Source organism: Balaenoptera musculus, chromosome 10, assembly GCF_009873245.2.
Source record: "Balaenoptera musculus isolate JJ_BM4_2016_0621 chromosome 10, mBalMus1.pri.v3, whole genome shotgun sequence".
NCBI classification, from domain to species: Eukaryota; Metazoa; Chordata; class Mammalia; order Artiodactyla; family Balaenopteridae; genus Balaenoptera; species Balaenoptera musculus.
Genome location: NC_045794.1, coordinates 15,258,671 through 15,281,331, shown reverse-complemented (window position 1 = coordinate 15,281,331; position 22,661 = coordinate 15,258,671). Strand labels below are relative to the sequence as shown.

The window sequence follows — 22,661 nt, the reverse complement described above, 5'->3', positions numbered from 1 at the left end:
CTAGGAAGTCTTAGTAGTCAATGTAGTAATAGTAGAGGTATTTTTTAGAACTCTTATTGTGTGCCAAATGTTGGATTTTTAGAATTCTTATTGTGTGCCAAATGTTGGTCTAAGAGTTTCACGTACATAAACTCACTAAATCCCCACAGCAAACCTACAAAGTTTGTGTTACCTCCATTTTACACATGAGGAAACTGAGGTATTTTGGTCCAAGTTTAGGCAGGGTCAAATGATCTCTAAAGCTATGTTTTTGAACATCATGCTGTAAGGGGCAACAAGGGGTCAATAACCTAAAGGAAAGAATTTAAATGAAGAGCCCAGAGAGGGAGACTTTTGAGAATACCTTCACAGGGACAAGAAGATGCTAGAATATCTTGATTTTTCTGCTTCAAGTTATTCTGGGGGATCTAATCATGCTTAATCTAACCATTTATAGTAACCCCAAGAACTGTTAAAATATTATTGATCCAAAGAATGACTGTGCTGAAACGCTTGAATGCATGGTACTACAGCAGCTAATCCGGGCTTATTATGCATAATGTGTCCATTAATGTTAAAAAATATCATTTCAAACTTTAACTTCCTTTCAGATATAATATATTCATATGATTCAAAAATGAAAATTTATTTTTAAAGCATACAGTAAAAGCCTTCCTCCCACTCCTAACACCTATTCACCCACTCCTCCCATTATTATCATTGTTTTCTTAACATCTTTATTGGAGTATAATTGCTTTACAATGGTGTGTTAGTTTCTGCTTTATAACAAAGTGAATCAGCTATACATATACATATATCCGCATATCTCCTCCCTCTTGCGTGTCCCTCCCACCCTCCCTATCCCACCCCTCTAGGTGGTCACAAAGCACCGAGCTGATCTCCCTGTGCTATGTGGCTGCTTCCCACTAGCTATCTATTTTACATTTGGTAGTGTATATATGTCCATGCCACTTTCTCACTTTGTCCCAGCTTACCCTTCCCCCTCCCTGTGTCCTCAAGTCCATTCTCTACGTCTGCATCTTTATTCCTGTCCTGCCCCTAGGTTCTTCAGAACCATTTTTTTTTTTTTTTTAGATTCCATATATATGTGTTAGCATACGGTATTTGTTTTTCTATTTCTGACTTACTTCACTCTGTATGACAGACTCTAGGTCCATCCACCTCACTACAAATAACTCAATTTCGTTTCTTTTTATGGCCGAGTAATATTCCATTGCATATATGTGTCAAATTTTCTTTATCCATTCAGCTGTTGACGGACACTTAGGTTGCTTCCATATCCTGGCTATTGTAAATAGAGCTGTAATAAACACTGTGGTACGTAACTCTTTTTTGTTTTTAACATCTTTATTGGACTATAATTGCTTTACAATGGTGTGTTAGTTTCTGCTTTATAACAAAACTCTTGTGTCTCCCTCCTACCCTCCCTGTCCCAACCCTCTAGGTGGTCACAAAGCACGAGCTGATCTCCCTGTGCTACGCAGCTGCTTCCACTAGTTATCTATTTTACATTTGGCATGACTCTTTTTGAATTATGGTTTTCTCAGGGTATATGCCCAGTAGTGGGATTGCTGGGTCGTATGGTAGTTCTATATTTAGTTTTTTAAGGAACCTCCCTACTGTTCTCCATAGTGGCTGTATCAATTTACACTCCCACCAACAGGGCAAGAGGGTTCCCGTGTCTCCATACCCTCTCCAGCATTTATTGTTTGTAGATTTTTTGATGATGGCCATTCTGACTGGTGTGAGGTGATACCTCGTAGTTTTGATTTGCATTTCTCTAATGATTAGTGATGTTGAGCATCCTTCCATGTGTTTATTGGCAATCTGTATGTCTTTTTGGAGAAATTTCTATTTAGGGCTTCTGCCCATTTTTGGATTTGCTTGTTTGTTTTTTTGATATTGAGCTGCATGAGCTGCTTGTAAATTCTGGAGATTAATCCTTTGTCCGTTGCTTCGTTTGCAAATATTTTCTCCCATTCTGAGGGTTGTCTTTTCGTCTTGTTTATGGTTTCCTTTGCTGTGCAAAAGCTTTTAAGTTTCATTAGGTCCTATTTGTTTATTTTTGTTCTTATTTCCATTTCTCTAGGAGGTGGGTCAAAAAGGATCTTGCTGTGATTTATGCCATAGAGTGTTCTGCCTATGTTTTCCTCTAAGAGTTTGATAGTGCCTGGCCTTACAGTCAGGTCTTTAATCCATTCTGAGTTTATTTTTGTGTATGGTGTTAGGGAGTGTTCTAATTTCATTCTTTTACATGTAGCTGTCCAGTTTTCCCAGCACCACTTATTGAAGAGACTGTCTTTTCTCCATTGTATATCCTTGCCTCCTTTATCAAAAATAAGGTGACCATATGTGCATTCCATTGATCTATATTTCTGTTTTTGTGCCAGTACCATACTGTCTTGATTACTGTAGATTTGTAGTATAGCCTGAAGTCCGGGAGCCTGATTCCTCCAGCTCCATTTTTCTTTCTCAAGATTGCTTTGGCTATTCAGGTGTTTCCATACAAATTGTGAAATTTTTTGTGTTTCCATACAAATTGTGAAATTTTTTGTTCTAGTTCTGTGAAAAATGCCATTCGCAGTTTGATAGGGATTGCATTGAATCTGTAGATTGCCTTGGGTAGTATAGTCATTTTCACAATGTTGATTCTTCCAATCCAAGAACATGGTATATCTCTCCATTTGTTTGTAAAATCTTTAATTTCTTTCATCAGTGTCATAGTTTTCTGCATACAGGTCTTTTGTCTCCTTAGGTAGGTTTTTCCTAGGTGTTTCTTTCTATTTGTTGCAATGGTAAATGGGAGTGTTTCCTTAATTTCCCTTTCAGATTTTTCATCGTTAGTGTATAGGAATGCAAGAGATTTCTGTGCATTAATTTTGTATCCTGCTACTTTACAAAATTCATTGATTAGCTCTAGTAGTTTTCTGGTAGCATCTTTAAGATGCTCTCTTTACATAGTATCATGTCATCTGCAAACAGTGACAGCTTTACTTCTTTTCTGATTTGGATTCCTTTTATTTCTTTTTCTTCTCTGATTGCTGTGACTAAAACTTCCAAAACTATGTTGAATTATAGGGGTGAGAGTGGACCACCTTGTCTTGTTCCTAATCTTAGAGGAAATGGTTTCAGTTTTTCACCATTGAGAACGATGTTGGCTGTGTGTTTGTCATATATGGCCTTTATTATGTTGAGGTAAGTTCCGTCTAAGCCTACTTTCTGGAGGGTTTTTATCATAAATGGGTGTTGAATTTTGTCCAAAGCTCTTTCTGCATCTATTGAGATGATCATATGTTTTTCTCCTTCAATTTGTTATATATGGTTTATCACATTGATTGATTTGTGTATATTGAAGAATCCTTGCATTCCTGGGATAAAACCCACTTGATCATGGTGTATGATCCTTTTAATGAGCTGGTGGATTCTGTTTGCTAGTATTTTGTTGAGGATTTTTGCACCTATGTTCATCAGGGATATTGGCCTATAGTTTTCTTTCTTTGTGACATATTTGTCTGGTTTTGGTGTCAGGGTGATGGTGGCCTCGTAGAATGAGTTTGGGAGTGTTCCTCCCTCTGCTATATTTTGGAAGAGTTTGAGAAGGATAGGTATTAGCTCTTCTCTAAATGTTTGATAAAATTCGCTGGTGAAGCCATCTGGTCCTGGGCTTTTGTTTGTTGGAAGATTTTTAATCACAGTCTCAATTTCAGTGCTTGTGATTGGTCTGTTTATATTTCCTATTTCTTCCTCGTTCAGTCTTGGAAGGTTCTGCTTTTCTAAGAATTTGTCCATTTCTCGCACGTTGTCCATTTTATTGGCACAGAGTTGCTTGTAGTAATCTCTCATGATCCTTTGTATTTCTGCAGTTGTTACTTCTCCTTTTTCATTTCTAGTTCTATTGATTCGAGTCTTCTCCCTTTTTTTCTTGATGAGTTGGCTAACGGTTTATCAATTTTGTTTATCTTCTCAAAGAACCAGCTTTTAGTTTTATTGATCTTTGCTGTTGTTTCCTTCATTTCTTTTTCATTTCTTTCTAATCTGATCTTCATGATTTCTTTCCTTCTGCTAACTTGGGGGTTTTCTTGTTCTTCTTTCTCAATTGTTTTAGGTGTAAAGTTAGGTTGTTTACTTGAGATGTTTATTGTTTCTTGTGGTAGGATTGTATTGCTATAAACTTCCCTCTTAGAACTGCTTTTGCTGCATCCCATAGGTTTTGGGTCATCGTGTTTTCATTGTCATGTGTTTCTAGGTATTTTTTGATTTCTTCTTTGATTTCTTCAGTGATCTCTTGTTATTTAGTAGCGTATTGTGTAGCCTCCATGTGTTTGTATTTTTTACAGTTTCTTTCCTGTAATTGATATCTAGTCTCATAGCATTGTGGTTGGAAAAGATACTTGAAACGATTTCAATTTTCTTAAATTTACCAAGGCTTGATTTGTGACCCAAGATATGATCTATCCTGGAGAATGTTCCATGAGCACTTGAGAAGAAAGTGTATTCTGTTGTTTTTGGATGGAATGTCCTATAAATATCAATTAAGTTCATCTGGTTTAATGTGTCATTTAAAGCTTGTGTTTCCTTATTTATTTTCATTTTGAGTGATCTGTCCATTGGTGAAAGGGGGTGTTAAAGTCCCCTACTAGTATTGTGTTACTGTCGATTTCCCCTTTTATGGCTGTTAGCATTTGCCTTAGGTATTGAGGTGCTCCTATGATGGGTGCATAAATATTTACAATTGTTATATCTTCTTCTTGGATTGATCCCTTGATCATTAGGTAGTGTCCTTCTTTGTCTCTTGTAATAGTCTTTATTTTAAAGTCTATTTTGTCTGATATGAGAATTGCTACTCCAGCTTTCTTTTGATTTCCATTTGCATGGAATATCTTTTTCCTTCCCCTCACTTTCAGTCTGTATGTGTCCCTAGGTCTGAAGTGGGTCTCTTGTAGACAGCATATATACGGGTCTTGTTTTTGTATCCATTCAGCCAGTCTATGTCCTTTGGTTGGAGCATTTAACCATTTACATTTAAGGTAGTTATCGATACATATGTTCCTATTACCATTTCTTAATTGTTTTGGGTTTGTTATTGTAGGTCTCTTCCTTCTCTTGTGTTTCCTGCCTAGAGAATTTCCTTTAGCATTTGTTGTAAAGCTGGTTTGGTGGTGTTGAATTCTCTTAGCTTTTGCTTGTCTGTAAAGGTTTTAATTTCTCCATCAAATCTGAATGAGATCCTTCCTGGGTAGTCATCTTTGTTGTAGGTTTTTCCCTTTCTTCACTTTAAATATGTCCTGCCACTCCTTTCTGGCTTGCAGAGTTTCTGCTCAAAGATCAGCTGTTAACTTTATGGGAATTCCCTTGTATGTTATTTGTTGCTTTTCCCTTGCTGCTTTTAATATTTTTTCCTTGTATTTAATTTTTGGTAGTTTGATTAATATGTGTCTTGGCGTGTTTCTCCTTGGATTTATCCTGTATTGGACTCTCTGTGCTTCCTGGACTTGTTTGACTATTTCCTTTCCCATATTAGCGAAGTTTTCAACTATAATCTCTTCAAATATTTTCTCAGTCCCTTTCTTTTTCTCTTCTTCTTCTGGGACCCCTATAATTCGAATGTTGGTGCGTTTAATGATGTCCCAGAGGACTCTCAGATTGTCCTCAATTCTTTTCATTCTTTTTTCTTTATTCTGCTCTGTGGTAGTTATTTCCACTATTTTATCTTCCAGGTCACTTATCCATTCTTCTGCCTCAGTTATTCTGCTATTGATTCCTTCTAGAGAATTTTTAATTTCATTTATTGTGTTGTTCATCATCGTTTGTTTGCTCTTTAGTTCTTCTAAGTCCTTGTTAAACGTTTCTTGTATTTTCTCCATTCTATTTCCAAGATTTTGGATATCTTTACTATCATTACTCTGAATTCTTTTTCAGGTAGACTGCCTATTTCCTCTTCATTTGTTTGGTCTGCTGGGTTTTTACCTTGCTCCTTCATTTGCTGTGTGTTTCTCTGTCTTCTATTGTGCTTAAGTTACTGTGTTTGGGGTCTCCTTTTCACAGGCTGCAGGTTCATAGTTCCCATTGTTTTTGGTGTCTGTGCCCAGTGGCTAAGGTTGGTTTAGTGGGTTGTGTAGGCTTCCTGGTAGAGAGGACTGGTGCCTGTGTTCTGGTGGATGAGGCTGGATCTTGTCTTTCTGGTGGGCAGGACCACGCCTGGTGGTGTGTTTTGGGGTGACTGTGACCTTATTATTATTTTTGGCACCCTCTCTGGTAATGGGTGGGGTGGTGTTCCTCTGTTGCTAGTTGTTTGGCAAGGTGCCCCGCACTGTTGCTTGCTGGTCCTTGAGTGGAGCTGGGTCTTAGTGTTGAGATGGAGATCTCTGGGAGAGCTTTCACCGTTTGATATTACATGGAGCTGGGAGGTCTCTGGTGGACCACTGTCCTGAACTCAGCTCTCCTACCTCAGAGGCACAGGCCTGACACCTGCCCGGAGCACCAAGACTCTGTCAGCCACACAGCCAGGTATGTGGGGAGTTTCTTGCCTTTTGGGAAGTCTGAGGTCTTGTGCCAGCATTCAGTCGGTGTTCTGTAGGAGCTGTTCCACATGTAGGTGTGTTTCTGATGCATTTGTGGGGAGTATGGTGATCTCCATGTCTTACTACTCTGCCATTTGAAGGTCTGCCTCCCCATTATTATTTTATTCGTTTTCCATATATTTCTCCAGATGGACACATATTCTTCCAGAATTTCTCCATATAAGTAAATATGAATAAGTATTTTTATTCTTCCCCATTTTTCCAAAAAGGAATAGCATATTTACTATTCTACACAACAGTCTTGGAGATACTTTCATGTCAATAATACAAAGCTTCTTTATTTTTTAAATATACTTTCACATTATTCCATCATGAGGAAATAGCATAATTTATTTAACACTTTACCCATTGACGGGCAAGTGGGTTGTTCCGAATGCTTTCCAGATGTTACAAACCATGCTGCAATAAATAGCCTTGAATGTGTATCATTTTGTACCTGTGCACAAATACCATAGGATAGATTTCAACAGCAGAATTGCTGGGTCATAGGGTATTAGCATTTTAATTTTGGTAAACATTCCCAAATTGTCTTCCATGGAGATTGTACCAATTTGCATTATCACCAGCAGTGTATGAGTGTCTGCTGATTTATAACCAAGCTTGTTAATTAAATTTTTGAATTTTTTGCCCATCTGATGAGTTAAAATGGTATCAGTGTAGTTGTAATTTGCATTTTTCTTATGAGTGACCTTGAGGATTCTTTCATTTGGTTAAGAGCCACTTGTATGTTTTGTGTGTGTGTGTGTGGATTATTTTTTCGTATTCTTTACACAGTTTTCTATTTGGTCATTGGTCTGTTTCTCACCAATTTATAGGAGATTGTTACATGTTAAATAATTAACCCTTCGTATGTGATAAATTGCAAATATTTCCCCCATTTTGTCACTTACCTTTGCTTTTCTTGAGCTTTGCTACAGTGTTTTATATCATGCAGAATTGTTATAGCTTCTGAATTTGTAGTCATAGCTACAGCAGCTCATCCCAAGATTAAAAAGGATTTTTTCCATTTTTTCTTTGTCATATATATGGTTTCATTATTTACATTTAAAATCTTTCACTCATTTGGTATTTATCCTGGCATATGGTGTGAAGTGTACTATGCCAACATTATTTGTTGAATTTTCTCTTATTTGTTTGGGCAACTATTAAATTCCTGAATATATCTGACTTTAGTTATGGACATTCCATTATGTTTTACTTGCTTATCTACTTATGCACTGACACCACACTGTTTAATTATTGATGCTTTGTAATGTGTTTTTATATCTGATAAGGCTAAACTCATCTCTTTGTTTTGCTAATTTTCCTGGCTTTTCTTTGTTAATTTTTGTTTATGAACTGTAGAATTAGCTTATGTAATTAAAAATAAATCTGTTGGAGATCAGTCAAAATGGTGGAGTAAGAGGATGTGGCACTCACCTCCTGACATGAACACATCAAAAATACATCTATATGTGGAACAATTCTCACTGAAAACAACTAATTGGCAGAGGACTCCTGTACAATCAAGGCTGTAAGAAAGATATACATGTAATCAGGTACGAAGGAAAGAAAAGCAATTGGGTTGGGATCTTTGTCCCTGAGAGGGGCCCAGAGGAACAGGGAGGATTCTTGGGCAGACACCTGCCCTTGGGACTGAGCAGTGAGAGCCAGATTGGGCACCCCAGTCCTGGGGTCCTATACAGGGGAGAAGCGCCCCCTTGGCTGGTTGGAGGACCACTGGAACTAACAGGGGAGCTGTGAGAAGCCTGAATTCTGCTCCTGAGGAGCACATGCATGCTGGCTTGACCCCAGGAAGGGCAGAAAGATCTAGTGGTTGCTGGGTTTCCTGCAACCACCTTGGTGCATGCCCCAGCCCATGTTGAGTGAACACTCCAGCCCCATTCACTTCACATCATCGTGTGGTATTCGATCTGGGGCAACCAATACTGGGGATAAGACACAACTGAGGGATACAGAGACTACCCAGAGCTTGGGCAAGCCTGGGTGGAATGGCAGAGGCCATCAATTGTGCTTCCCCAAGAAGCACATCACAAGCAGCTCAGATCTCTGAGAGCAGCCACTCCACCACAGCTCATGCCCTGGTACATGTTGAGAGTCCACGCAGGCCCTGCCTGTCCTGTGCTGTGGCTCCACAGTGGAAAGGAGGGTGGTGGAGGCTGGTGACAGTGACTGATTGAGAAGGATGATGAAGACTTGCACCTAAGGCTGCACCTGAGCTGAGTGAGGGAAAAAATTGCAGGTGCCTGCACAGGCAGTGCAGCAGAGACAGCTAGGACCTCTGCTGTGGCCGACACAAGCTGACAGCCTGCGTGGACCCCCTTGCTTCAACATTCCCTCACTCTGGGGCAAGGGTTCCAGTGTGGGGCTAGGGGAAAACCCACACTTAAAGGCAACTGTAATTTTTTTCACACTCGACTCCAGCTCTAAGACCCTCCATTTCCAGCCCCACCCTCTACCAAGGTGGTAGCTGTCAGCACACCCTGAGGAAAGATGTGATTTGCATCCATGTCAAATCCAGCTCTCCCACTAAAGGCACTGGGCACATACAGTATGTTTAGGGATGTTCCCATATAGGAACACCCCTTCAAGACTGCAACAGGTCACTGTTTCATCTAAATTCATAGAGGCAGAGAAAGTTAAGCAAATGAAAAGGTAAAGGAACTGCTCTCAATTGAAACAGCAAGAGAAAACGGTTGAAGAAACAAATAATGAAACAGAAATAAACAATTTACTAGATAAAGAATTCAAAGCATTGGCAATAAAAATGTTAATTGAATTAGGGTAAAGAATACATGTACACAGTGAAAATTTTAACAAGTAACTAGAAAATATTTTTTAAAAAATCAGAAGTGAAGAATTCAATAGCTTAAATTAAAAAACACACTATAAGGAAGGAAGAGCAGATTAAGTGATACAGAAGAAAGCATAAGTGATCAATGAAACCAAGATTTAGTTTTTTTAAAAGATAAACAAAATTGATAAACATTTATCCAGGCTCACCAAGAAGGAAAGAGGGAGTACCCAAATAAACAAAATAAGAAATGAAAGAAGAGAAATAACAACTGATACCACAGATTTTTAAAAAATCATAAGAAAATACTACCAACAGTCATATGCCAACTAATTGGATAACTTAGAAGAAATGGACAAATTTCTAGAAACATACAACCTGTCAAGACTGAATCAAGAAAAACAGACAATTTGAACAAACCAATCACTGCAGTGAAATTGAATTTGTAATTAAAAATCTCCCAGAAAACAAAAGTCCCGGATGGCTTCACAGGTGAATTCTACAAAACATATAAAGAACGACTACTACCTATCTTTCTCAAACTATTCCAAAAAATTGAAGAGGACAGAAAACTCCCAAATTCATTCTATGAGGCCACCATTACCCTGATATGAAAACCAGACAAGGACACTACAATAAAAGAAAATTACAGGCCAATTTCTTTGATGACTGTAGATGCAAAAATCAACAAAATACTAGGAAAATGAATCCAACAATCTATGAAAAGGATGATACACCACGATCAAGTTGGATTTATTCCAGGGATACAAAGACGGTTCAACATTCACAAATCAATCAATGTGATACACCACATTAACAAAAGGAAGGATAATAATCACATGAGAATCTTAATAGATGCAGAAAAAACATTTCACAAAACTCAACATCAATTCATGATAAAACTTTCATCAAAGTGGGTAGAGAGGGAACATATCTCAACATAATAAAGTCCATTTATGACAAACCCAACCCACAAGTAACATCATACTCAATGGTGAAAAGCTGAAAACTTTTCTTCTAAAATCAGGAACAAGACACTCTCACCACTTCTATTTAACATAGCGTTGGAAGCCCTACACACAGCAATCAGACAAGAAAAAGAAATAAGAGACATCCAAATTGGAAGGGAAGAAGTACATCTGTCACTATTTGAAGATAATATGATAACTTTATATAGAAAAACCCAAAGTCTACAGCCAAAAACTATTAGAATTAATAAAGGAATCCAGCAAAGTTGCAGGATATAAGATTAATATACAGAAATCTGTTACTTTTCTATATAGTAAAAATGAACTATGAAAGTAAAAAAAAACAAATCCCATTTACAGTTGCATCAAAAAGAATGAAATGCCTAGGAATAAGGTTAACCAAGGAGGTGAAAGACCTATACTCTGAAAACTATAAAACACTGATGAAGGAAATTGAAGGTGACACAAAGAAGTGGAAAGATACCTCATGCTCTTGGATTGGAAGAATTAATATTGTTACAATGGCTGTACTATCCAAAGCAATCTAGAGATTTAATGTGATCCTTATTAAAACACCCATGACATTTTTCCCAGCACTAGAACAAATAATTCTAAAATTCATATGGAACCCCAACAGACCCTGAATTGCTAAAGCAATCTTGAAAAAAAAGAACAAGGCTAGAGGAATCATACTTCCTGACTTCAGACTATACTGCAAAACTACAGTAATGAAAACAGCACGGTAGTGGCACAAAAACAGGCACATAGATCAATGGAACAGGATAGAGAGCTTAGAAATAAATCCATGCACCTGTGATCAATTAATCCAGGACAAAGGAAGCAAGAATATACAATGGAGAGAAGACATTCTCTTCAATAAGTGGTGCTGGGAAAACTGGACAGATACATGTTAAAGAATGAGATTAGAACATTTCCCCACATCATATACAAAAATAAACTCAAAATGGATTAAATACCTAAATGTAAGATGTGAAACAATATATCTCATAGAAGAGAACGTAGGCAGAACACTCTTTGACATAAAGTGTAGTAGTATTTTTTTGGATCTGTTTCCTAAGCCAAAAGAAATAAAATAAACAAATGGGACCTAATTAAACTTAAAAGCTTTTGCACAGCAAAGGAAACCATTGACAGAACGAAAAGGCAGCCTACTGAATGGGAGAAAATATTTGCAAATGATATGACTGATAAGGGGTTAATACCCAAAATAATATAAACAGCTCATACAACTCAACATCAAAAAAACAAACAACCTGATTAAAAAATGGGCAGACGGTCTGAATAGACATTTTTCCAAAGAAGACACACAGATGGCAAACACGCACATGAAAAGATGCTCAACATCATTAATTATTAGAGATATGCAAATTAAAACCACAATGAGATATCATCACCTCACACCTGAGAGAGTGGCTATCATCAAAAGGTCTACAAATAATAAATGTTGGCAAGGACATGGAGAAAAGGGAACCGTCATACATTGTCGGTGGGAACATAAATTGGTGCAGCCACTATGGCAAACTGTGGAGATTCATCAAGAAACTGAAAATGGAACTATCATATGATCCAGTATTCCACTCCTGGGTATATAACCAGAGAAAACAAAAACACTAATTCAAAAAGATACATGCACCCCAATGTTCTTGGCAGTAGTACGTGAGCCAACACATGGAAGCAACTCAACTGTCCATCAACATATGAATGGATAAAGAAGATAAAGAAGATGTCGTTTATATATATATATATATATATATATGTATATATTACACACACACACACATACACACACAATGGAATGCTACTCAGCCATAAAATGAATGAAATTCTGCCATTTGAAGCAAGATGGATGGACATAGACAATATTATACTTAGTGAAATGTCAGATAATGACAAATATTGTATGATACCACTCATATGTGGAGTCTAAAAAGTAAAACAAAAGAATGTATATAGCAAAACAGAAACAGACTCACAGATACAGAAAATAAACTGGGGGTTACCAGTGGGGAGGGGGAAAAGGGGAGGGGCAAGATAGGAGTACGGGATAAGAGATACAAACTATTATGTATAAAATAGAGAAGCAATAAAGATATGTTATATAGCTCAGGGACTTAAAGCCATTATCTTGTAATAACTTTTAATGGAGTATAATCTATAAAAATATTGAACCATTATGCCATCACATGAAACTAATATAATATTTTAAATCAACTATACTTCAATAAAAAATACTTAAATCTGTTTGTAGTTTAAAATTTTATATTTCAAAATTAAATTGGAAATATCTGACATCTTTATGATGTTGAATCTTCCTACCCAAAGTATGCTATGTCTTTCCATTTGTTCAAGGCATCTTTCAATAGTGTTTAAAGTTTTCTTCATTTGGTATGGCACTTTTCCTGTTAAATTTATTCCTAGGTTTTTTTGTTTTGTTTTGTTTTGTTTTTCTGGGGGGTTTTTTGCTGCCATTATAATGGGGGTCTTTCTTCTATTATATATTCTAACTAGTTATTACGTATATGTAACAATAATATATATATATATATATATATATATATATATGCAATAGATATCTATATATGAAGTTGGTACCTGATACCTTTGTTGAATTTCATCATTTGTGATAGATTTTTAGTTGATTCTCATTTTTCTAGGTATGTGATCATATTACTGGCAAACAGTAATTAGTTTTGTCTTCTCTTTGCCAAAGTTTATGCTTCTAATTTTCTTTCATTTAAAATAGCTTAGTCAGTTCACAGATATTTATTGACCTATTATGGACAAGGCACTGTTCTAGGCCTTTGGAACATATTAGACAAAATCCCTCTCTTGGCAATTCTATAGTATTGGGGGAGATGTAAAAAACGCAATAAACATAATAAATAAGTAGAATTTATAATATGCTGAATATGATTAATGATAAGGAAAAAAACACAACAGGATGAAGGCACTGGGAGCTTCCAGAATACGAGGCAGATTGCAATATTAGATGGGATGATCAGGGTACTTCTCATTGAGAAGGCAAATTTAGAGCAAAGACCTTCAAAAGAGGGGACGGATGAATCACATGTTGGCTAATACTTTCAGTACAATGTAATGTAATCGTGATGCTCAAGGGCATAGTGCCTTATTTTATACTCTAGTGGAAGTAGTTTTCCACTATTTCTCTGCATTCCTTATGTGGGTTTTGGATAGCCAAGATAGATACATTTTCTCCTGTTAAGGCATTACCCATTTATTTTTATTTGAGTGTTTTATCAGGAAAGTTTATTGAAATTTATCAAAAACCTTTTCAGTGTCTGTAATGATGACCATGCTATTTTCTCCTTAAATCTATTAATATGATAATGTGTATTATATACTATGTGCATTACCAGCATTGAAATGTTCTGGCATTTATGGTCATGATGAATTATATTCCTTTAGTGTGCTGATGGATTATTTTGGCTAATATTTTATTTAGAATTTTCCATTATATTCAGAAGTGAGGTTAACCTGTGATTCCTTTTTTTTTTTTTTTTTTGCAATCCTTGTAATCCTTGAAGCTACTGGCATAACTACTTTATTTGCTTCATAAAAGTAATACAGAAAATTTTCCTAACTTTTCTCTGTTCTGGAATTGTTTAACTAACAGTGGAATTATCTGCTTTTTAAAAGTTTGGCATAGTCCCTCTGGAAATCATCGGAACTTGGTACTGTTTTAAAGGTTGCTTTTTGAAACTTTTTCTATTTATTCTATCTAATTTGATCTTTCTGGGGTAAATTGGGTTTTCCTAGAACACTGCCTATTTCAGACATTTACAAATTTATTTTTGTAAAGTTGAACAGAGTCTGGTACTACTCTTCAATTTCATCTCTTTCTATGGTTACTTCTTGCTTCTCCTTTTGTATTTTGTGTATTTGCATTTGCCTCCATTCTTTTGATTAGATTAGCTAGTGGCTTATTTATTTTATTGTTTACTTTTAACTTCCAGATTTATTTAATCTACTGTTTTCTGTGTTCTAAATCATAAATCTACTTTTATCTTTGTCCATGTCTTTCTTTTTGTCATCCTTTAGTTTGTTTTGTGCCTCTTGTTCCAATTTCCCTCTGAGCATTGCTTTATCTTTCTCTCATGGTTTCTGAGATGTGGTATTTCATTACTGCCCTTCTTTGGAAATTTTGCAATTTTGATTTATAAGTCCTTTTGACCCAAGAGATGTTCAAGAGAGCTTAATTTTTTATGTCTCCAAATTTAAGTATCATTTAGCTTTCTGAATTTTTCCATTGATTTCTCACTGTATTGTCTCATGATTAGAGACTATGTCATACTATTTCTACTTTTGAGGATATATTGAAATTTCCTTTCTGACCTAATATATAACCTCTTTTCATGAATGTTCCATGGGCACTTAAAAAGAAGATATATTCTCTATTTTTAGGATAAAGAGTTTGACACAAATTAACAAAATTTGCCTTATTAATTTTACTATTTAGTTTTTCTATGTGTCACTTATGTTTTTCTACTCAGTCTTTCATAAATCAAGGGAAGCAAATTAGAATATCCTATTACTAGTTTGTTTTTGTGTGTTTCTCCTTGTATGTTCCATAATTTCTGTTTTATACATGTTGCTGTCATATTTGATATGTTGTCCTAACTGCTTATATCTTTATTGAGAATTGTACTTGTTATAGTTAAGTTCCATTCCTGTTTAATTCAAGGCTTCTTAGACTAAATTCTGCCTTTTTTGTATAAGACTGTGGCTTCTGGTTTCCATGTCCTTGCACTGCCTAATATACCTATGCCTTTATTTTAATTTTCAATCTTTTAAGATCACTTTAAAGTGATTTCTTTTAAGTGTGTTTTTACATTAGAGTTACGCTTTTCACTTTCACTCCAATTGGAATATTCTTAATAGATGAGTTAAGCCTATTTATACTTATTGATATAATAGATATGTTTTCTCTTTGTTCTTATTGTTTTAAGTTATTAAAGAAATAGAACATTTTTGTTTTTAAAGAAAGTCTTTCACAAAGTAATTTCTTTTTATTTTTATGTACTTATGATACTTAGGGAAGTTTTAATTTTTGTTCTAGTGGTTACTTTTATTTAATATTCTTTTCACAATATTTGTTTCCTAATAGAAACAAAGATAAAATTAGTGTGCATAATCTTTCTCATCTACTTTGATCTACCACCCAATTATTGATATATTCAATGTTGTGATCTTTCTCAGTGTTTCTCTAACACTAATATTACATATGCTAAGATTTTTTTATTGCTTGATTTGTTAGATTTTAAGTGATTTCTTTTGACACCAGCTATTAGACATGGGGTAATTAGAGAAAGTCCTCTAACTCTCATCTTTTTTCCATCTTTTCCTTCTTAGATCAGCCACAAGTAAAAATCTAAAATAATCTTCTAATTAAAAACATGAGATTATATGATATAGTATAGCAAAATGCATATTTTAAAGCTTTCAGTTGAAAATTTGAAAAACAACTTAATACAAGCATTTATTTCCAAGTAGTCCTAACCCTTCACCTCTTGTCCTTCCATATCATTAAAATTTAAATTGAAAACCTGGATAAGATACTTCAACCTACAGATAATTGGTCTGGGCTTTGCCACAGCAAGTAGCTAGAACATTAACCAGAGAGACCCTGCCATGGAGACTGCATGGCTTCAAGCTCCCTTTTAAATTAACATCTCAAAGGAGAGGTAGTGGTGTGAGGTAATGATTGAAAACTCCTGTTTGCCATCATTTGTAATTATCAATGGAGTCTAAACAAGCTCATTAATTCATCCTCTTAACGCTGGCAACTGTTGTCTTTGATCATGTTCTACTCCATTACCTATGACATTGTTTCTATATCTTGACAAAAATCAATCTTCTGTGTGTCAGAGTTGTGTACTGGTGGATAATTTTTATTTTTCTGGAGGTATTGTTTGGCATGAGGGCAATATTAATTTGTGGGGAGTTTAAACAGTCTGTCATTAAAGAATATACAAGATAAAATCTATCAACTTTCTGGTTAGTGCCCTGGTTGGGTGTGGTGTCTGTAATATTTAATGCAGTAACTTATAGATTTCTTTTCCAGGTGATACTTCAAGAGAATTCTAGTGATTGGGAAGCACTGAATTCCTTGTGCCAGGGCTTTTCCACATAAAATGGTGAGTGAAGTAGCATAAATTTGGGTTTTGATTTCTTCTCTCTTGTCCTTTTTATAAAAATGGCAAGCTACCTTGACAGAGAATATTAACATATCTCGCATTATTGTTCTTTCTATCATCAGTTATTTGCTCAGTAATTCTTTATGAGCACGTAGAGAAGGCCAGGCACTGCTATGCACTGGGGTTACAATGTTGAGCCATAAAGACATGGATTATGTGTTCATGGATTTTTAGCCTACAAAGAAGCACACAACATAGTTATCATTGCAATACATATTTTGAGGAAAAAACATTATAGGACTATATAGCAAAGACAACTGAGATGAGATCTGAAGGATGCAAAAAATGATGGGGATGTTCTTGGATTGGAAGAATCAACATTGTGAAAATGACTATACTACCCAAAGCAATCTACAGATTCAGTGCAATCCCTATCAAATTATCAATGGCATTTGTCACAGAACTAGAACAAAAAAATTTCACAATTTGTGTGGAAACACAAAAGACCCTGAATAGGCAAAGCAATCTTGAGAAAGAAAAATGGAGCTGGAGGAATCAGGGTCCCTGACTTCAGACTATACTACAAAGCTACACTAATCAAGACAGTATGGTACTGGCACAAAAAACAGAAATATAGATCAATGGAACAGGATAGAAAGCCCAGAGATAAACCCACACACATATGGTCACCTTATCTTTGATAAAGGAGGCAAGAATATACAATGCAGAAAAGACAGCCTCTTCAATAAGTGGTGCTGGGAAAACTGGACAGCTACATGTAAAAGAATGAAATTAAAACACTCCCTGACACCATACACAAAAATAAATTCAAAATGGATTAAAGAGCTAAATGTAAGGCCAGACACTATCAAACTCTTAGAGGAAAACATAGGCAGAACACTCTATGACATAAATCACAACAAGATCCTTTCTGATCCACCTCCTAGAGAAATGGAAATAAAAACAAAAATAAACAAATGGGACTTAATGAAACTTAAAAGCTTTTGTACAGCAAAGGAACCCATAAACAAGATGAAAAGACAACCCTCAGAATGGGAGAAAATATTTGGGAATGAAGCAACTGACAAAGGATTAATCTCCAAAATATACAAGCAGCTCACGCAGCTCAATGTGAAAAAAACAAACAACCCAATCCAAAAATGGGCAGAAGACCTAAAGAGACATTTCTCCAAAGAAGATATACATATTGCCAACAAACACATGAAAGGATGTTCAACATCACTAATCATTAGAGAAATGTAAATCAAAACTACAGTGAGGTATCACCTCACACCAGTCAGAATGACCATCATCAAAAAATCTACAAACAATAAATGCTGGAGAGGGTGTGGAGAAAAGGGAACCCTCTTGCACTGTTGGTGGGAATGTAAATTGATACAGCCCCTATGGAGAACAGTTTGCAGGTTCCTTATAAAACTAAAAATAGAACTACCATATAACCCAGCAAACCCACTACTGGGCATATACCCTGAGAAAACCATAATTCAAAAAGAGTCATGTACCACAATGTTCACTGCAGCCCTATTTACAATAGCCAGGACGTGGAAGCAACCTAAGTGTCCCCCAACAGATGAATGGATAAAGAAGATGTGGCACATATATACAATGGAATATTACTCAGCCACAAAAAGAAATGAAATTGAGTTATTTGTAATGAGGTGAATGGACCTAGAGACTGGCATACAGAATGAAGTAAGTCAGAAAGAGAAAAACAAATACCATATGCTAACACATACATGTGGAATCTAAAAAAAAACAACCAAAAATGGTTCTGAAGAACCTAGGGGCAGGACAAGAATAAAGACGCAGATGTAGAGAATGGACTTGAGGACACAGGGAGGGGTAAGGGTAAGCTGGGACGAAATGAAACAGTGGCATGGACATATATACACTATCAAATATTAAATAGATAGCTCGTGGGAAGCAGCGCATAGCACAGGGAGATCAGCCTGTTGCTTTGTGTCTACCTAGAGGGGTGGGATAGGGAGGGTGGGTGGGAGACACAAGAGGGAGGAGGTATGGGGATATATGTACACCTATAGCTGATTCACTTTGTTATACAACAGAAACTAACACACCATTGTAAAGCAATTATACTCCAATAAAGATGTTAAAATGATGGGGAGGACTTCCCTGGTGGCGCAGTGCTTAAGAATCTGCCTGCCAGTGCAGGGGACACGGGTTTGAGCCCTGGTCCTGGAAGATCCCACATGCTGGGGAGCAACTAAGCCTGTGCGCCACAACTACTGAACCGGCGCTCTAGAGCCCGCGAGACACAAATACTGAGCCTGCGTGCCACAGCTACTGAAGTTCGTGCGCCTAGAACCCCTGCTCTGCAACAAGAGAAGCCACCGCAATGAGAAGCCCGTGCACTACAACGAAGAGTAGCTCCTGCTTGCTGCAACTAGAGAAAGCCCATGCACAGCAACGAAGACCCAACGCAGCCAAAATATAAATAAATAAATAAATTTAAATAAATAAATAAATAAATATGTGACAAATAGCAAAAACTTCCTTATTAAAAAAATAAAATGATGGAGAAGGTGGAATAGGAGACAAGTGATCTAGGCAGAGAAAGTTGAATCTGTGAGGTACTGAGAATCTTGTCCTAGTTGAAGAATTGGAAAAAGACAGGAATCAAGATGCGGAAGGACCTGATAGACTGGAAAGGGAAATTGGTGGGTGCCAGATTCTGCTGAGGTGCATCAGGAGGATTTTGGTCTTTTTCCAAAGAGCTGGGCCAGCTACATAATTTGTGGGGCTCAGTGAAATAAAAATGCAAAATGAAAATTCAGAGCCCTTTTTACAGAAATTATTAAGAATTTCAGTATAGTGACAGCAGAATTGTTCTAAGCACTGTGCTTTGTGTGACTGCATAGGTTACAAGCCCATGATGTTGCCCCTGCCTAAAGACAATGAGAAGCCAAGGAAAAGTGTTAAGTAGAGGAGAGAAGTGATTGGCTGGCACTTGAAAAAGATAAATTCTTCTGTTGTTCTACCGAGGCACATTCAGTTAGTGAGTAAAGGCAAAGGAATATGAGTATCTCCCAGATGCAGGACTACAAATGATTTCTAATATGATCTTTATAAGTCATGTGCCTAGATACATAGGTGTCCAGAATCCACTCTCAATTCATTAGTTGTGGTAGTAAAATGGTAAAGTCTGGGATTTTTGCTTAAGGTCATCCTATTTAAACCATTATTTTAAACACTTGAATAATTTTATCCTCTAATCATTTAACAACATAAGCTCAAAGTTTCAACTAGTTGACAAGAATTATGCTTAAAATAATATTGTGCTTCTTGTTTAGAATCAACTGATATTCTGTGACAAAAGTATTAACATTAAGAATTCATAAGTATGAAAGTGGAAATAATTTAAAGAATACAAGAAGGAACAACTTCCTGCTAATCCTTGTTTGTTGTAATGATTTAGAAGGTGTGTTAGAATGATTTAGAAGGTGTGTTAGAATGATTTAGAAGGTGTGTTAGAATGGTTTAGGAGGTGTGTTCTGTTGTTTTAAGATAACAAGCTGTATTTCATAGGCAGCCTGTATTTAAAAATATTGAGAATCAAATCTTTTGCTCATTACCACTGATGAAACAAATCCTGAGTATTGTATGATGTAGTAAGATATAAGCAAACCAGACAAAAAAGAATTCTCAAGCAACCATTTTAGTTTTTACAATAAGAATCCTAAATTTTTTGTGTGTATGTATTTTAAAACACCTTATAATAATCACCAAATTTAAAAACTTGATAGCGATCTACAGTTTACTTTTTGAAACACAGAGAAAGAATTTTCTTTAAGGCATTTAATGACAAAATAGAGGGCAATCTAGTAGCTTTTTCTTAAAGTTTGACATCTCTAGAAATTGGCAACTTTATTATTATTGGTTTTTTTAATCTGTTTAATGCAAATTTATAAATATTGATTATAAAAATCTCCCCAGCAAATACTATTTTTTAAAAAAAGATATTTGTTGTATAATTTGTAAATTATGACAATAAAAATATTTTATATTGTGGGCATCATTCTTCTTTAGATACATGCTATAAAATGTAAGAAATTACCTTACCATATTGTTTATGGTTTGGCTATATAAAGCAACTTAGAGAGTAACGTTACACGAGTAAAATGTGGGGAATAAAAGTGGTACAATTCTCATATATTAAATTAGGATTTATTAGTATAGAGCAATGCATAGTAGGGAAGTGAGTCCTTGATTTAAAGTTACTCTCAGTCTAACAGGAGAAACAAGGCAGACACAAAAATAAATATGTAACAATAAACAGTCACACTATAAGACCTGACCTGGCTGTACAGAACTGTACACCTGAGGGTTAAATATCTAGGATGTCAGATACAGGCAGAGGTAATGAGCAGATGGGCCTAATCTTAAAGGCAGAGAATCGGAAGGTGGACGTGGATAAAACTCAGACTGGGAGTTGCAAAGGAAAGGGGGGTGAGCCCTAGCAAATTATGGGTTTGCAAATTTTATGTGAGATAAAAACCAATATCAGTATTAGATGGCCACTGGCAATGGAATTATATTACGAATGCTTAAGATTGATAGGACATTCTAATATTTTAACGGCTGAGATGCTCTTGGCTTCACATAAGAGAAAACTAGAGATAACTTAAGCAAAAATGGAGATGAACAAATGGGTAAAGACCCATCCCCAAGCATGGAATTAAACCTAGGCCTCTCAAAAAAGTAAATAATATTTTAAACTGTCAAAAAAAAAAAAAAGATTGATAGGACATTCAAAAAGAGTCTCTGCCAATCTAGGAGAGATGATAGAAAAATTAATCAGAATTAACATACATTTGGCAGAGAATAGGGTGGATAATTGTGCTGGTCTAGTTTGGGATCCTGGTAATAAAAGAAGACTTCATGAGGGAGGTGGAATAATTATTGAGCTTTAAAAGATAAGAGTGAAACTGCCAAATAACTCATGATCATTATTATTGCCTAATATTTATTTTTGTTGCTTCCAAATATGTTGAGTAAACTGTAAGACTTACCTGCAGGGGAAAACAGGACTTCTGCCTCTGAAATGCAATTCCATCTCAATGCACAATGAATTCAAATGAGTTAATAGTGTGATACCATGTAGTTATTATAATTGGACAAATATATCCGGGTTTAATTTAACTTGATAGACATATTCTGAGGAGTTAAAAAGCTTTTGAAGTGGTTAGAAAAGACTCTTAAGGCCTTATTCTTAAAAAGAGATTTTAATTTGAAAAATAAAAAATTATAGTTATGATTTTTTGTACAATTATATTGAAACAATAATTGTACATAGAAATAATGATAAAATTACTTGCCTAGGTCCACAGGTGATGATTCTTCCATTGTTTGTTCCACAGGCTCAGAGAGGAAAAAACTAAGTACACAATCACTCTGAAAAATAAGGCAAAATAAAATATTTTTTCATATCTTACATTTATTTATTGTTCCTGTTCCCTAGTATTTAAAAACATTGACCCTAATATATAATGTTTATAGATACCTTTTTTATTTATAGATATATCTATATTTACAGATTCCATAAATAGAAAAAATATATACTGGGAAGTTTATTAAGTTAATGCTATAATTTTACCCCAAGTTAAACTTAACTTTCATGAGATTAGATATCTGGTTATTTTATATTTCTTTAAGAGGCTCAGGTGTGCTCTGCTTTTAGAGCTCACCATAATGTTTACATTCTTGAACTTTACAATTATGCATGAATCTCACACCTCCTTTTTCTAGAAAATGTGTACCATTGGACAAAGCTTTTGAAGAAAAATTACTCTCAGTAGGACACAGGTACTCAGTGGAAACCCATTACTCCTCAAGGTTCAATTCTAGAAATGCTCACTAATTACTGGCTACACCAATGCCATAGAGGAATGTTAGGGGATATTTAGAAACAGAAAGATGCAAAAGGTGACCTCTCTCTTTAGAACACAATCTAGTGGAGGAAACAGATTGTATTGAATGCTTTAATAGAAATTCTAGTTCTGTTTAATTTTAGAACAAAGAAGTGAGTGTGCTTCTCTTTTAAACTGAGATTGTCACAAACAAACTGACATTTAACCTGGGCTCCAAATACATGGGCTAACTG

At 35.7% G+C, this 22,661-nt stretch overlaps 1 protein-coding gene across 1 annotated transcript in view; it reads right to left on the bottom strand.

The window, feature by feature from the left end:
• The window catches only part of PIK3C2G (phosphatidylinositol-4-phosphate 3-kinase catalytic subunit type 2 gamma), a 354,208-nt gene that overhangs the window by 35,761 nt on the left and 295,786 nt on the right, over nt 1-22,661 (bottom strand). Inside the window, exon 29 of the mRNA XM_036866811.1 lies at nt 21,877-21,952. Coding sequence (XP_036722706.1) covers nt 21,877-21,952 — 76 coding nt within the window. The remainder of the gene's footprint in view (nt 1-21,876; nt 21,953-22,661) is intronic.